Source organism: Crocuta crocuta, unplaced genomic scaffold (genome assembly GCF_008692635.1).
Source record: "Crocuta crocuta isolate KB4526 unplaced genomic scaffold, BGI_CrCroc_1.0 scaffold30, whole genome shotgun sequence".
NCBI lineage: Eukaryota > Metazoa > Chordata > Mammalia > Carnivora > Hyaenidae > Crocuta > Crocuta crocuta.
Window position 1 is genome coordinate 9,678,491 of NW_027528345.1, and position 17,006 is coordinate 9,695,496.

Here is a 17,006-nt window from a genome sequence, read left to right on the forward strand (position 1 = left end):
GATAGTCCCCATTGTTCCCCTTTTCTGATTATTCATGTCCTTATGTAATTCTTTCTCCTTGACTGTAGGCTGGATCTACTGATTTTTCTTATAGACTATAGCAAAAATAAGAAGATATCACTCTGAGGTTAAGTTACTAAAAGACTCTGGTTTCTATTTTTGGGGTTCTCTCTTGCTTTCCTTCTCACTTGTTCTGAGGGAATCCAGTTGCCAGGTTGTGTATTCAAAGTGTATTGCCCTTTGAAGAGGCCCATGTGTTAAGGAACTGCAGGTCTCCAGCCAACAGGCAGCAAAGAACTAAGGCCCTCAATTGAACAGCAAGGAACTGAGCCTCTCAAAATAGGTACTGAATTCTGCTAACAACCAGAGGAGTGAGCTGAGAAGTGAATCCTCCCTCAGTTGAGCCTTCAGACTGACTGCAGCCCTGGCCAACAGGATGATTGAAACCTTATGGGAGATCTTAAGTCACAGGGACCCAGCTTGGCTGGACCCATATTTCTGATCCTCACATAATCTCTCCCAAGTGCTTGTTGCTCTAGTCTTTCCAGGGTAGCATTCCAACTGATCAGCTTTCCTAGTTCTCACCTCATTTCCCTCATCATTGAGGGTTTCCCCACAAGTTTTGGCATTTAACTCACTTGGTCTGCCTTCCAGGAAATTGTCACTGGGTTGGGCCTTTCTGTGATATGCTACAGCAAGGATTCCTGTGAATGCCACCCAGAATCCTTGGTTTTGCCTCCCTCTCCAGGTCTGACCTTCCATATCCTGGCCTTCAGCATCCTGGACACTGGAAAGAGCTGTTGCTTCCCTAAATAGTACCCAACATGGGAGTCAGACAGTCTGCCTAGCAGCCCTCTGCTTAGGTACCTGATACATTCTCTTTGAACTGTTTGAGTACCTGGCCTGATCTCTTCAAGCTCTTTTTTCCAGGGTTCTTAGCTTCCCTTTGCCATATTATCTTGTGCCCTTCTGACTTATTACATCTTTTACTGGATTGAAACTAATGGTCTACAGTATTGTCATTTTCACCAGGTAGAAACAATGCTATATCTCAGTCATTTTTATCCAGGCTCTATGGGGACAAACTCTAACTCAATTTCAAATCACAGTCACTTTCCAGTGTGGCTGTGATACTTATTATGGTAGTTGAATATATCTGGTTCATGTATGCAACTACATTTTTTTTTTAACCATATTTTATCCTGTTAAATTTTGGGTCTGCTTTTGTTCATTTCTCTTTGTACAACTTTTGTGTGTATATTTTCACATGTTTTTTTGTGAAGAGTTTTGGTCTGGCCCTAAAATACTACCTAAACTTACTTCAGAGCAGAAGAGGAGTGGTCCAGTAAGTTTTCTCATTTCTCACCTTAGGTTGCCAGTTCCTTTAGATTGCTAAGCATATGACCTTTCATTTAATTGCCAAATTCAATATCTTTACTCTACTTACACAGATCAAAAGATTATAATCTTAAGCAGACTGCTGTTAAAACTATCAAAAACACTGAAAAAAGGAATATTTATGAGGTGTTCCCTAATTAATCTTCAGTGTTTAATTTCTCTAATAATTTTTTTTAGAGAATCTGATGAAAGCTGTATTTTTTTTCCCCAGATGTGTGTGTAAGCCTTGTTTTAGTTATCTGTTGCTGCTTTTCATACCATCTCAAAACTTACTGACTTAATAGTAAACAACAACTGTTTATTTTTTCTCACAATTCCCTGGGTCATGGATGGTTGCTCTGTTTCATGTGGTGTTTGTTATCTGGCTAATTCACATAGTTTCATTCAGCCAGATCTCAGCGGGGACTATAATGTTTAGGACAGTCGCATTCACATGTCTGGGGTCTTTGTGGCAGCTATTGGGTGGGGTGCCCTGAGTGTTTTCCACATGACCTCTCTGACTGAAAACAAGCTGCCAGGCTTCTTAAGAGATTGACCTGAATCTGGCACAGCTTCTTTCTGTCACATTCTATTAGTCAGCATAGTCATAACTCCAATGAGGCTTTAGGGAGAGAGGAATAGGCTTTATTTCTTGATAGGAGAACTACCATATACCTATAGAAAGGAGAGAAATGGTTAGAAATTGGAAAATGTTCATGGCAGATTTGTCTTTGGTTTCATATTCAAAAGGCAATGGATCTAATTTACTGTATTAATAGAATTTTAAAAAACCATATGATCATCTCAACAGATGCATGTAGAAAGAGAATTTGACAAAATCCAACATCCATTTATTTAAAAAAAAACCCTCCAAATGTTCAGCAAACTAGGAATCGAAGGGAACTTACTCTATCCAAAAAGGATATCTAGAGAGGTGCTTGGGTGGCTCAGTAAATGAGGCATCAGACTCTTGATTTTGGCTTGGGTCATGATGTCACAATTCGTGATATCAGGCCCCATGTCAGCCTTGGTATTCTCTCTCTCTCTCTCATTTTCATTCTCTCATTCTCTCTGTCTCAAAATAAACTTAAAAGAAAAAAGAAAATCTGTGAAAAACTGAAAACTGACATCATACTCAATCATGAAATATTAAACACTCCCTATGATTGGAAATAAGACAGGATATCTGTTCTCACCCTTCGTCATCAAGACTGAACTCCTGCTTTTGATACTCTAAATTCTGTCTCTGAATTAAGCTAGATCATCAAAGACCTACTTGTCTGGACTGCACTGTTTCTGGTAGAATCACCTCTTTTCTTTTCTTTTCTTTTCTTTTCTTTTCTTTTCTTTTCTTTTCTTTTCTTTTTTCTTTTCTTTTCTTTTCTCTTCTTTTCTCTTCTCTTCTCTCCTCTCCTCTCCTCTCCTTTCCTTTCCTTTTTGCTAGAATGTACCCTGGTGTGATGCCACAGTCTATATTAAAAAATAATATAAAAGGGGTGTCTGGGTGGCTCAGTCGGTTGAGCAGCCAGCTTTGGCTCAAGTCATGATCTCACGGTTTGTGAGTTTGAGCCCCATGTCCAGCTCTGTGCTGACAGCTCAGAGCTTGGAGCCTGCTTTGGATTCTGTGTCTCCCTCTCTCTCTGACCCTTCCCCGCTCACCCTCTGAGTCTCTCTCTCTCAAAAATAAATAAACATTAAAAGAAACAATATAAATGATTTAGCAGTATGGTTACTGCTTAAACTGCTGGTGGGAGTGAAAATTCACATATGAAATAGAATCTGGCAGCATATTAGAAGAATACTCACCACAACCAAAATTTTTGTACTGGAAAATGCAATGATGATCCAACATTAGGAAAGCTTTTAAAATAATTCATCATAATATGTTAAAGGAGAAAAATCATGTCAATCTCCAAATATTGCTGGAAAGACATTTAATAAAATTCAACATCCTTTCTGAGTATATAATAATACAGAAATTCTTACTTTGATATATATTTTCCATATATTGATTATAAACTTACAATATCTTTTTTGTTTATAATGTTTCAAGGCCAAAAGCTACATTCCAATTAAAGATAGAAAAAGGATAGGATAAGCCATTGTTATTTTTTACTTTTTAATCAAAGGAATTAATACACAGAGGAGAATTATAAAATTCACAATGATTGTCTTAAGATAAAATATTTCCTTTGTTGTCAATTTTTAGTTTTTTACATTTAAAAGTGTTTATTTATTTATTTTTGAGAGAGAGAGCAAGAGCAGGTGCCCCTAATTTTTACATTGTAATTACCTCAAGATTCTTAGACCCTCAGAGATTGAAGAGTAGTTAAAAATGTTTTAAGGCATGCAAACTGGTGCAGCCACTCTGGAAAACAGTATGGAGGTTCCTCAAAAAATTAAAAATAGAGCTCTCCTATGACCTAGCCATTGCAGTACTAGGTATTTATCCAAAGGATACAAAAATGCTGATTCATGGGGCGCCTGGGTGGCTCAGTCAGTTAAGCGTCCAACTTCGGTCCAGGTCATGATCTCACAGTCTGTGGGTTTGAGCCCCATGTTGGGCTCTGTGCTGACAGCTCAGAGCCTGGATCCTGCTTTGGGTTCTGTGTCTCCCTCTCTCTCTGCCCCTCCCCTGCTCGCTCTTGGTCTCTGTCTCTCAAAATAAAGACATAAAAAATAAATGCTGATTCAAAGGGGCACATGCACCCAAATGCTTATAGCAGCACTAGCAATAATAGCCAAACTATTGTTAGAGTCCAAATGTCCATTGACTGATGAATGGATAAAGAAGATGTGGTGTGTGTACATTATATATATATATATTATATATGTATACATATATAATATATATATATAATGAAATCTTGTTTGGCAATCAAAAAGAATGAAATCTTGCCATTTGCAACAATGTGGATGAAACTAGAATGTATTATGCTAAGTGAAATAAGTCAGTCAGAGAAAGAGAAATCTCATGTGACTTTACTCATGTGGAATTTAAGGAGTAAAACAGATGAACATAGGGAAAGGGAAGGAAAAATAAGGTAAAAACAGAGAAGAAGGCAAAGCATAAGAGACTCTTAACGACAGAGAACAAACTGAATGTTCCTGGAGGGGTGCTGGGTGGGGAGATGGACTAAATGCTAAATGCGTGATGGGCACTTACTGGGATGAGTGCTGGGTGTTATATGTAAGTGATGAATCACTAAATTCTACTCCTGAAACCGTTATTATGCTATATGTTAACTGACTTGGATTTAAATAAAATTTTAAAAAATTTTTAAATGTTTTTTAAATTTATATTTTGAGAGAGAGAGAGAGAGAGAGAGGGAGCACGAGTGAGCAGGGGAGCGTCAAAGAGAGAGGGAGTTACAGAATCCGAAGACAGGCTCCAGGCGCTGAGCTAGCTGTCAGTCCAGAGCCAGATGCAGGGCTTGAACCCACGAACCGTGAGATCATGACCTTAGCTGAAGTCGGACGCTTAACCGACTGAGCCACCAGGCGCCCCCTCCCCCAAATTTTAATGTTTTAATATTAATTCAATTAAAAAGCGGGCAAATGTTAGTAGACATAGAGAATAGATCAGTGGTTGCCAGAGGTGGGGGGATGAGGTCAAAGGTGGCCAAAATGGGTGAAGGTGGTCAAAAGGTATGAATTTTCAGTTGTAAAATAAATCTCTAATGGGAATATAACATGCAGCATGGTGACTATAGTTAACAGTGCTATATTGCATATTTGAAAATTGCTAAGAGGGTAAGTCTTAAAAGTTCTTTTTTCTTTTTTACATTTTTGTTTTAATGTTTATTTTTGAGAGAGAGAGAGAGAGAGAGAGAAGAGAGAGAGAGACAGGGCATGAGTAGGGTAAGGGCAGAGAGGGGGAGACACAGAATCCTTAGCAGGTTCCAGGCTCCTAGCTGTCAGCACAGAACCCAATGTAGGGCTTGAACTCACAAACCATGAGATTATGATCTGACCCGAAGTCAGATGCTCAACTGACTGAGCCACCCAGGTGCCCCAGTCTTGAAAATTCTTATCACAAGAAAAAAAAATTTAACTATATATGCTGACAGATATTAACTAGACTTATTGTGATCACTGCAATACTTATAAATATCAAATAATTATGTTGTATACCTGAAACTAATATAATATGTTAATTATGCCTCAATAAAAAAGTATTATACTAAAAAAAGTGAATGAAGAACTTGATCAGACACTTATCCAAAGAAGATATCCAAATGGACAATTCGAACATTAAAAGATACTGAACGTCCTATTCATTAAGGAAATGCAAATCAAAACCACAATGAGATACCACCTCATACCCATTGAAATGACTATCATCAAAAACCAAAGCGATAGAAAGTAAGAAGTGTTGGCAAGGATATGGAACCCTTATACACCGTTGGAATGTAAGATGGTGTAGACTCTGTGGAAAAGAATATGGCAGTTCCTCAAAAAATTTAAACATGGAATTACCATATGATCCAGCAACACCACTTCTGGATATATAACCGTAAGAATTAAGAGCAGGGTCTGGAAGAGATATTTGTATACCAATGTTCATAAGAGCATTATTCACAAGAGCCAAATGGTAGAAGCAACCCTCATGTCCAAAGATGGATGAATGGATAAACAAAATGTGGTATATTTGTAGAATGGGATATTATTCAGACTTAAAAAGAAAGGAAATTCTGACACATACTATAATATGGATGAACCTTAAAGACATTATGCTAAGTGAAATAAGCTAGTCACAAAAAGATGTACCTAGAATAGTCAAATTTATGGAGACATAAAGTAAAATGGTGGTTGCCAGAGGCTGGGGAGGGGGTATTGGGGGTTTATATAATGGGTATAAAGTTTTAGTTTTGCAAGATAAAGAGAGTTCTGGAGATTGGTTGCACAACCATGTGAATGCACTTAATACTACTGACCTGTATATTTAAAATATGGTTAAGATGGCAAATGTCAGGATTTGTGTATTTTACTACAGTTAAAAATAAACTAAAATAAATATATATATAAATAAACAAAACAAAGTGTTTAATATTTTGTAATTCTAATCTTAGAAGCATCTCTTTAGGGGCACCTGAGGGGCTCAGTTGGTTGAGTGTCAGACTTCAGCTTAGGTTGTGGTTTCACAGTTTATGGATTCAAGCCCCTCATTGGGCTCTGCTCTGGTAGCATGGAGCCTGCTTGGGATTCTCTCTCGCCCTGTATCTCTACCCCTCCCTTGCTTGCAGACAGGCACACATGCACACTCTCTCTCAAAATAAATAAATGAACATTTAAAAAATCTCTTTACAGATTTATAAAATTTATTTTAAATTTATCTATAGCACTGTATTTTATGTTGAAAGCAGTTTGTAAATGAGAAAATGTAATACCTAAAAGTTTAAAATCTCATTCCTGAAGCTTTACAAACTGTTTAAAAATGCTGAGTCATCTTCGGTCTGTTTCTGCTTGCGTTCTATTTAGTACCCATTTATTCATTTTTTTCTAGTTTATTTTTGTTCTGTGTTTATTTGGATAATTTTTACTGTTTGTCTTCAATTCATTAATCCTTTTCTGTGGTGTCTAATCTACTGTTAAGCCCATCTGGTATATTTTTTATCTCAGATACTTTTTTCATCTCTAAAATTTTGATTTGGCTTTTTCTCCATATCTCTATTTAAAACTCATCCACTTTCTTGAATATATGTAATACAATTCTAACTTTTAAGGTTTTATATAGTAATAACATTAATGAATTATTAATTTTATTTATTCTAATATAAATAATTTCAAAACTATAAATATTACTAATAATATGATTACTGAAAACAGCTATGTTCTTTTGGATTTCCTTTTTTTGGAATAGATCATACTATGGATGTACAATCAAATTACTGTGTGTTAAAGTCAGGTGAAATAGGGAACATGGGTGGTTCAGTTGGTTAAGAGTCTGACTCTTGATTTTTGCTTAGGTCATGATACCATCATTTGAGATAAGGCCCCACATCAGGCTCTGGGCTGATGGTATGCAGCATGCTTGGGATTCTCTCTCTCCCTCTGTCTCTGCCTCTTCCCCACTTGTGCTGTCTCTATCTCTCAAAATAAATAAGCTTAAAAAAAATAAAGTCAGGTGAAATAATTCGGAATTAATTCTGTAGTTAAAGCTACAACTTGATGCATGGTTATTTTCATTTGTTTCATTTTGCTTTTCGTTTTTAGATATTTTTCCACCTTGATTTAATTCTTTATTATAATATGGATAATTATGTAATTATAATTACAATTATAATTATATAATATAGTTACATGTTTTTATACAACAAATACAAAGTTTTGTNACCGAAGTCGGACGCTTAACCGACTGAGCCACCCAGGCACCCCAAAAATATTTTATTTTTTTAAGTAATCTCTTTACCCAGTGTGGGTCTTGAATTTAAGACCCAAGATCAAGGGTTGCATATTCTACCAACTGAGCCAGCCAGGCACCCCCATATTAACCCTTTTACAGTACAATTTAGTGGCATTAAGTACATTCTTACTGTTATACAACCATCACCACTATTCATCTTCAGAAAAAATTTTAAGTTTATCTATTTTTATTAGTAATCTCTGCACCCAACATGGGGCTCAAAGTCATGATTCTGAGATCAAGAGTCTCAGGCCCTTCTGACTGAACCAACCAGGTACCCCCAGACCTTTTTTGTCATTGCAAACTGAAACTCTGTAATCTGTTTAGTAATAGCTTCCTATTGGGGTGCCTGGGCGACTCAGTCAGTTAAGCATCTGACTCTTGATTTCACCTCAGGTCATGATCTCATGGTTCATGAGGTTGAGCCCAGAGTCAGGTTCTGTGCTGACAGCGCAGAGCCTGCTAGGGATTCTCTCTCTCCCTCTCTCTTTGCCCTTCTCCTCCCATCCCCTCTCAAAATAAATAAACTTAAAAAAAATTTCTGGGGGCGCCTGGGTGGCTTAGTCGGTTAAGTGTCCGACTTTCGCTCGGGTCATGATCTCGCGGTTCGTGGGTTCGAGCCCCGCATCGGGCTCTGTGCTGACTGCCAGCTCAGAGCCTGGAGCCTGTTTCAAAGTCTGTGTCTCCCTCTCTCTCTGACCCTCCCCTGCTCACGCTGTCTCTCTCTCCTAGAAATAAATAAAAATATTAAAAAAAAAAAAATTTCTGGGGCACCTAGGTGTCTCATTCAGTTAAGTGCCCGATTCTTGGTTTTGGCTCAGGTCATGATCTTGCAGTATGTGAGGTCAAGCCCTGCACTGGGCTCTGTGCAGCTCAGAGCCTGCTTGGGATTCTCTCTCTCCCTCTCTCTCTCTGCCCCTCACCCAGCTTGCTCTCTCTCTCTGTCTCTCTCTCTCTCTCTGTCTCTCTCAAAATAAATGAATAAACTTAAAAAAATAATTTTCTATCATTATATTCTTCCCCTTAGCTCCTGGTAACCACTATCCTACTTTTTGTCTCTCTGAATATGACTGTTGTAGTTACCTCATACAAGTACAATCAGACAATATTTGTCCTTTTGTGTCTGGCTTATTTCACTAAGCTTAATGTTTTCAAAGTTTATCCATTTGCAGTATGTGTCAGGATTTCATTTTTTTAAGGCTGAATAATACATTGTATGTATATACTACATTTTGTTTAATCATTCATCCATCAATGGACATTAGGGTTGCTTCCATCTTTTGGCTCTTGTGAATAAAGCTAATATGACATAGGTACAAAAATATCTGAGTCATTGCTTTAAATTCTTTTGGGTATATATCCAGAAGTGGAATTCTTAGATCATATAGTAATTTTATGTTTACTTTTTTTTTAGGAACTGCCATACTGTCTTCAATTGTTTCTTTTTTTAATGTTTATTTTGAGAGAGACAGGGAGAGCATGTGGGGGAGGGGCAGAGAGAGAGAGAGAGAGAGACAGAGATAGAGATAGAGAGAGAGAGAATCTCAAGCAGGCTCCACACTTTGAGCATGTAGCCTGACACAGGGCTCAGTCCCACCAACCGTGAGATCATGACTTGAGCCAAAATCAAGAACTAGGTACTGAAATAACTGAGACACCCAGGAACCCATCAATTTTTTTTTTAATTTTTAAAATGTTTTTTCATTTTTGAGAGAGAGAGGGAGACAGAGAATTTGAAGCAGACTCTGTGCCGACAGCAGAGAGCCTGATGTGGGGCTCAAACTCACTAACTGTGAGATCATGACCTGAGTCGAAGTTAGATGCTTAACCGACTGAGCCACCCAGGCACTCTCAATTGTTTTTCTTTCTTTCTTTCTTTTTTTTTTTTTAATATTTTTATTTATTTCTAGGAGAGAGAGAGAGAGAGAGAGACAGCGNTTTTCAATCACACAGAAAATAGGGGTGCCTGGGTGGCTCAGTCGGTTGAGCGCCCCACTCTTGATTTCAGTTCAGGTCATGATCCCAGGGTCATGCGATCGAGCTCCTAGTTGGGTTCTGTGCAGAGCATGGAATCTGCTTAAGATTCTCTCTCTCTCTCTCTCTCTCTCTCTCTNTCTCTCTCAAATAAAAAATAAATCATGCAAAAAATAATATGAGCTTATGGGTTTTAACATATTTTTTTATAATTCAACCCACTGCAGTCACTATTATTTTCAGTGCTTACATTGTACCATCTATGAGAGCCCCTTCTACTTGATTCCTGAATCCTTTTGATGACTTTTAGTTTTTGATATCTTCCTCACTTTCTGGCATGAGAAAATATTTGGGGTTGAATTGTATATTTTCTCCTCCAGGCTTGAACATCTCTAAATATTCTGATTCCTTTTAGTGGAAAATAGTATTTAGAGACCACCATCTGAGTGGTAGGGATGCTCATTCCTAAATTGGTCCTAGGCCTTTTCAGTGGACAAAATTATGGATTTTTTTTCTTTCATAATAGAAAATATATAATAAATTCATTCTGTTATTTACAATTAAAATTAGAATCATAGGGACTTTTAAATTTTATAGTTATATATATTTTTTAATTTTTTAATGTTTTGTTTATTTCTGAGAGAGAGAGAGACAGCGTGAGCAGGGGAGGGTCAGAGAGAGAGAGACACACAGAATCTGAAGCAGGCTCCAGGCTCTGAGCTAGCTGTCAGCACAGAGCCCGACAAGGGGCTCAAACCCACGAACCGTGAGATCATGACCTGAGCCAAAGCCAGTAGCTTAACTGACTGAACCACCCAGGCGCCCCATAGTTATATTTCTTTTATCCTACGCTTTACTCATTCAACCAATAAACATTGTACATACATTACCATATTCCTTATATTTTGCTAGATGCTGGGAATGCATATTAAAAACTTACATTTGATCTAGGTGTCACATTGTTTTTTATTTGAATAAGTAAAGCGTTTTCCTTTTTTTTCTCCCAGATCTGTTCACATTGGCTTCTAGTTAAAACTGCTGGACACTATTGGATTGGCTTTAAAACTAGTTGATTTTGGCTTATTTCTTATTTTTCATTTTTTCCACTAACTTGGAAAAAGGGCGCTTGTGTGGCTCAGTCAGTTGAGTGCCCGATTCTTGATTTTGGCTCAGGTAATGATTCCAAGATCGTGGGATGGAGCCTCATGTCTGGCTTTGTGCTGAGCATGGAGACTGCTTAAGATTCTGTCTCTCTCCTGCCTCCTCCCCTGCTCATGCTCTTTCTCTCTCAAAATTAAAAATACATATATGTAATATTAAAATGTATTTTTATATATAATAGTGTTACACCCTTTTGTTGGCAGTGTCAAAGGAAAAATAGATTAAATAGGCTGCTAATACCAAAAAATCATTTCATCACAACTGGATATTATTCTAGAACAAGATATGTGATAGCACAAGACAATTTGCTATTCATGGGTCCTTAGCTTTTGTTCAGTTGGACTGGCAGCTGAACTCTATTGTTGAAGAAGCCATTGGTCCAAAACTGTTCCTCTCCCTATGTTGGTGCCGATGCCTACAATTGCACTATTAGTTTTGTTTTTTGAAGTTATTGGCCCATATTAAAATAATAATATGCTTGGAAGTTAAAATTCGGATATAAAATTAACACATTAGAGTGAATACATTTATAAGGCTTTTCCATTGGGACATTTAGCTGAAAATAAGTTTGGAAAGAAGAAAGTAAAGAACAAGGGAGCAATTGCTGGGAGAGCGAACTTCTGAGAACCCAGAGAAGATGAAATCTGACAGCATTAGAAACAAGCCAAGATGAGAATGCATGAAAATAAGTTTCTTGTTAAAAAATTTTCTTAATGTTTATTTTTGAGACAGTGACAGAGAGAGAGGTACAAAGAGGGGAGGGGCAGAGAGAGGGAGACACACAATTGGAAGCAGCTTCAGGCTCTGAGCTATCAGCACAGAGCCCAACGCGGGACTCGAACCCACAGATTTGATCATGACCTGAGCTGAAGTTGGAAGCTTAACTGAGCCACCTAGGTGCCCTGAAAATAAGCTTCTTTTTAAAAAATTTTTTTAATGCTTTTTTTAAAAATTTATTTCTGAGGGACAGAGAGAGGCAGCGTGAGCCGGGGAGGGTAAGAGAGAGAGGGGGATACAGGATCCGAAGCAGGCTCCAGGCTCTGAACTAGCTGTCAGCATAGAGCCCGATGCAGGGCTCAAACCCATGAACCGTGAAATCATGACCTGAGCCAAATTCGGACACTTAACTGACTGAGCCACCAAGATGCCCCAAAAATAAGCTTCTTAAGACATGATAATGCATTTGGAATATTCACCATTTTATGTGGTTCATATGAGACTCAGCAGGCAACCAGACCTTTGGCTGTGTATTACTAAATATCAATTCTAAAGAGTACTAGCAGTTAAGTAACGTATAGTGGAGCCAGAATCTAAGAATTGCATGGATTTTATCTAACGGTAATTTTTAGTTATTCTGTATTTAATGATTGAGTTTTATACTATACTAAAATTTAAAATTAAAAAATGTCACTTCATAGTACAGGTGTAAACCACAGTCGACAGTTATCCTTTCTTCTCAGAACAAAATACATGAATTTCAGACACCCAAATAGAAAACACAAGACTGAATTCATTTAAGACAGGGAATACTTTATTCAAACCCATCAGAGAAATGGACAGCTTGGATCTTTAACAAAGCGTTGTGTTTTAAAGCATAGGTCAGTAATTGTATATGAGAGTATACACTGCTACATACAAATTAACTGATCAGAGCACAACTTTTCAATATTCAAAACAGAATAAGCTTCCCTGTAAAAGCAGCACCTTTGTGACATTTTTAACTTTAGTATTCCTCTCCTTCCTCTTCACCCTCTCCTTCAACAGAATCCACACCAACCTCCTCATAATCCTTCTCAAGGGCAGCCATGTCCTCACGGGCCTCAGAAAACTCTCCTTCCTCCATGCCCTCACCCACATACCAGTGAACAAAGGCACGCTTGGCATACATCAGGTCAAACTTGTGGTCCAGGCGAGCCCAGGCCTCAGCGATGGCTGTGGTGTTGCTCAGCATGCACACAGCTCGCTGTACTTTGGCCAGGTCTCCACCAGGCACCACAGTGGGAGGCTGGTAATTAATGCCGACTTTGAAGCCAGTGGGGCACCAGTCCACAAACTGGATGCTGCGCTTGGTCTTGATGGTGGCAATGGCAGCATTGACATCTTTGGGAACCACGTCACCACGGTACAACAGGCAGCAAGCCATGTATTTACCATGGCGAGGGTCACATTTCACCATCTGGTTGGCTGGCTCAAAGCATGCATTGGTGATCTCTGCTACAGAAAGCTGTTCATGGTAGGCTTTCTCAGCAGAGATGACAGGGGCATATGTGGCCAGAGGGAAGTGGATGCGGGGATAGGGCACCAGGTTGGTCTGGAATTCTGTCAGATCGACATTCAGGGCTCCATCAAATCTGAGGGAAGCAGTGATGGAGGACACAATCTGACCTATCAGCCTATTTAGGTTAGTGTAGGTTGGGCGTTCGATATCGAGGTTTCTACGACAGATGTCATAGATGGCCTCGTTGTCTACCATGAAGGCACAATCAGAGTGCTCCAGGGTGGTGTGGGTAGTGAGGATGGAGTTGTAGGGCTCAACGACAGCAGTGGAAACCTGGGGGGCTGGGTAAATGGAGAACTCCAGCTTGGACTTCTTGCCATAATCGACAGAGAGACGTTCCATCAGCAGGGAGGTGAACCCGGAACCGGTTCCCCCTCCAAAGCTGTGGAAAACCAAGAAGCCCTGAAGCCCTGTGCACTGGTCAGCCTGTTAGAAACAAGGAAGAGAGAAGACAGATTATATGTATTTTTCAGCTTTCATACAATTCTAAGAATATAGATCTTACTTTGACAAGAAACACTTTTATGTACATGTAGACCTTCCCAGAATCACAAAGCATTTCATTGAAAATATCTTCACTGACACTTATAAAAATGACACCAAGTAATTCATGTTTCTGTTGAAAACTTTAAAACCGTATAAAGGAATAATTTACCAGTTTTCCTCACTCCATGATATTTCTATTCTGTGTTTGAAATGAAAAGATCGTATTTCAAATGTCTTCCTTAGGATCATTATTTACTTTATTCCTGAGAAGAAACATACCAGCTTCCGAATTCGGTCCAAGACAAGGTCAATGATCTCCTTGCCGATGGTGTAGTGTCCTCGGGCATAGTTATTGGCAGCATCTTCCTTGCCTGTGATGAGCTGCTCAGGGTGGAAGAGCTGGCGGTAGGTGCCAGTGCGAACTTCATCTGGAAGAGGAGAACAAAGCAGCTACCGTCACTAACAACCTGCACACGCCTGCTCAACCCCCGGGCGTCAGTGGAGCCCTCACCACACACCTCCTGTCCCAGAGCCCTGAGATCTCCCCTGGGTTACTGAGGCCAACTCACCAATGACGGTGGGTTCCAGGTCTACAAACACGGCCCTGGGCACATGCTTGCCAGCACCCGTCTCACTGAAGAAGGTGTTGAAGGAATCATCTCCTCCCCCAATGGTCTTGTCACTTGGCATCTGGCCATCGGGCTGGATGCCGTGCTCCAGGCAATAGAGCTCCCAGCAGGCATTGCCGATCTGGACACCAGCCTGGCCAACGTGGATAGAGATGCATTCACGCTGTGGGGAGGAAAAGAGGAAAATTTAAAATGAGGTTGTGTTAGCATTTTGAAGTTTCAGTAAATATCTGAAAATATTTCTAATAATATACAGGTATTCTTCAAGTTTACTTGAGATTATCCCTAACTCGATAGAAATGATTAAGGAAAAACAGCTGCTCCAAATGCTGCAGATGGGTGTGGTCTGAATAAAAATGTTGCACTGTTCAGTACATGTGCAAGCCCATTGTTCCCATAGCCATGCTTGAAGAGAAGTTTTTTTGTATGTAAAAAATATTTAAAGCACAGATTTAGGAAGATGCAGTAAATTCAATTCAATCATTAGTTAATTGGAATCAATATTACTACCACCTTCCCTTTAAAAAAGGATCAGAGTTTCTTGTTCATATGACTTGGTATTTTAACATGGACATCTGTGCTGCAGTTGAGGCTAGATGCCACACCCCTTTGCAGTCTATCTGCAGAATCCATTAGTACTAGAAGATTGGAAGCTAAATAAGGTCTGCCTTCTGCATTGCTGCATTTGCTGTGCCTGGTACTAGCCTGTTCTGTCTGCTACATTATTTAACAGAGTAAGTTCTATTTCCAGAAACTGCCTACATGATCTCATTGTGCTATTCTGCCAGTTTTCTTCCTCTGACCCAGGCTGGGACCATATGCTTAAATTGAAATGAATTAATTAAGATGCACTAGAACAAAAGACAGCTGGACAGAGAGTATAGTTCTTTGTCTGCAGCATTTTCATTACTTAAAAAGAAGTCTTTCCAGAATCTTCTCCACTGCAAAAAAACTGAAAAATTGTTAGTATCTTTAAAACAACAGTTCTTAAATTAGAAAAATATCACATGAGAGCTACCTAATAAAAGCCCAGTGAAAGGAAAATGAAATATTTATTTAAAACAGCAAAATAGTATTTTCATTTTGAGATTCTCTAGTCACCAATGAATATTCATACTCATCATGTTCAATAAGAGATTTTCTTCTCTACTGTCTTTATGGCTTCAACTTCCATTGTCTGTCTATTGTCTACTCACTGACATATTGGTGGGGGTGGGGTGGGGAGGGGAAGGGCGTTTCCCTGGATCCCGGGCTTTAGGGTACCCTGGCTCTCAAAGTGGGCTTTCCCTCTGACTGAACGTTCGGCTAGCGCGCACACACGCGCGCGCGCACACACACACATACACACACACACACACACACACACACACACACTAACCAGTCAGGGCGGGGCGGCCCCCGACCAGACTTTAAAGTGCTTGTCAAGCGAACTGCGATTTTGCATCTTAAGGAAAAAATATTTCATCTAAGTTTTAACAGTGAATGAAAAACCTTTTAACGCCTACAGTTCCACAGTGGTGAAAGGATTTTATTAAAAGTCTTATGACAGAGGAGGTTTAGTGAGGGGGAACCCCGCCCAGTGGCTTTAAGGCCAGAGAAGCCAGAAACAAACAACTCCGCCCCTGCGCCACCCCGACGCCGGCTGCCAGGGGCTCCAACAGAAACTAACCCCCCCCTTTTTTTTTTTTCGCGTTAATATACGGGTATCTTTCTAAACTGCCAACGAACCGTGGAGGATCTTTTTATACTAACCCAAGGCTCCGCTTTGTCCCTGTCCTTCTCCCCTCCCCCTTTCCCAGCTACACCCCGGGTCTTTCGGGACTTTTCTCCCTCCCCCTGGGAACAACGCCAGGAAGAAAAGAGCCTCTCCATGAATACCGTGCGCACAGACACTGGCACGGAGCAGGCGACGACTGCCTTTCCCTGCCCCAGACCCTTTCGTCACCGACAGATGGGCTGCCTGCAGCTCGGAAGGGCTCATGTAACAAGAACTCCCTCTGCGCCGCCTTTGTTCTTCCCCCACGGTTCTGCTGCGCCCTGGGCGCAGTTCTGTACCCCGCACTGCGGCACGGCCGGACTCACGGATTTGGGGCAGCAAAGCTAAGCCTCGCAAACAAAGCATAAGGCTACCCCTACCCAAAGAAGTTCTAAAGGAAAGAGGGCTTAAAATTTTCCAAGTAGGTTTTGGGGGACTGACCCCACCCAACGGCCACAAAGAGCCAGAGAAAGAAGATTCTTACCATGATTGCTGCTTTGCGGCGGCCGAGCAGATGGCGGAGAGGAAGAGGAGAGGTTGTTGCTTCTTACAGCGCGACTCTTAGGCGGTCGATGTAAGAGAACCTGCGGCACATGGGCGGATGCGGCTCCCTATATACAACTCGGTCACCATGGGGATGGGCTGGGGCCTTTTCCTGTTGGACCAGACCCCTCGATCTGCCTGGAGAAGCCACGACAGGAGAGTGGTGATTGGTGCAGGCGACATGGGATGAGGTAATCTCTCCCCCACCCCTTTTTCCCTAGCATCCATAGACTGTTTGCATCCTTCAGACAAAGAGACTGTGCGAAAACAGTCAGCCGAGCATCCATTATGGGGTGGGGTTGGGTGGGGGGTGAAGAGAAGAAAGGGAACTTGAATTGTATGATTTTTATACTGCTTAAACGTCACACTACAGCTGAAATCACCAATGTAGGTTTT

General features: G+C 40.2%; 1 protein-coding gene across 1 annotated transcript; it reads right to left on the bottom strand.

Moving 5' to 3' along the window:
- Positions 1-12,427: 12,427 nt before the first annotated feature.
- LOC144222728 (tubulin alpha-1A chain) lies at positions 12,428-16,642 on the bottom strand. Its single transcript, XM_077753305.1, has 4 exons — positions 16,552-16,642; positions 14,252-14,474; positions 13,962-14,110; positions 12,428-13,622 (listed from the first exon to the last, which is right to left on the bottom strand). The coding sequence occupies exons 1-4, from the start codon at positions 16,552-16,554 to the stop codon at positions 12,642-12,644; spliced, it is 1,356 nt and encodes a 451-aa protein (XP_077609431.1). The 5' UTR covers positions 16,555-16,642; the 3' UTR covers positions 12,428-12,641.
- Between the last annotated feature and the right edge of the window lie 364 nt (positions 16,643-17,006).

What these genes read in the sequence shown, in the direction of transcription:
- LOC144222728 (XM_077753305.1), bottom strand. An exon ending in CCTGGAACCCACCGTCATTG is followed by an intron (nt 14,111 to 14,251) that starts GTGAGTTGGCCT and finishes CTCCTCTTCCAG; the next exon opens with ATGAAGTTCGCACTGGCACC. An exon ending in TGGACCGAATTCGGAAGCTG is followed by an intron (nt 13,623 to 13,961) that starts GTATGTTTCTTC and finishes TGTTTCTAACAG; the next exon opens with GCTGACCAGTGCACAGGGCT.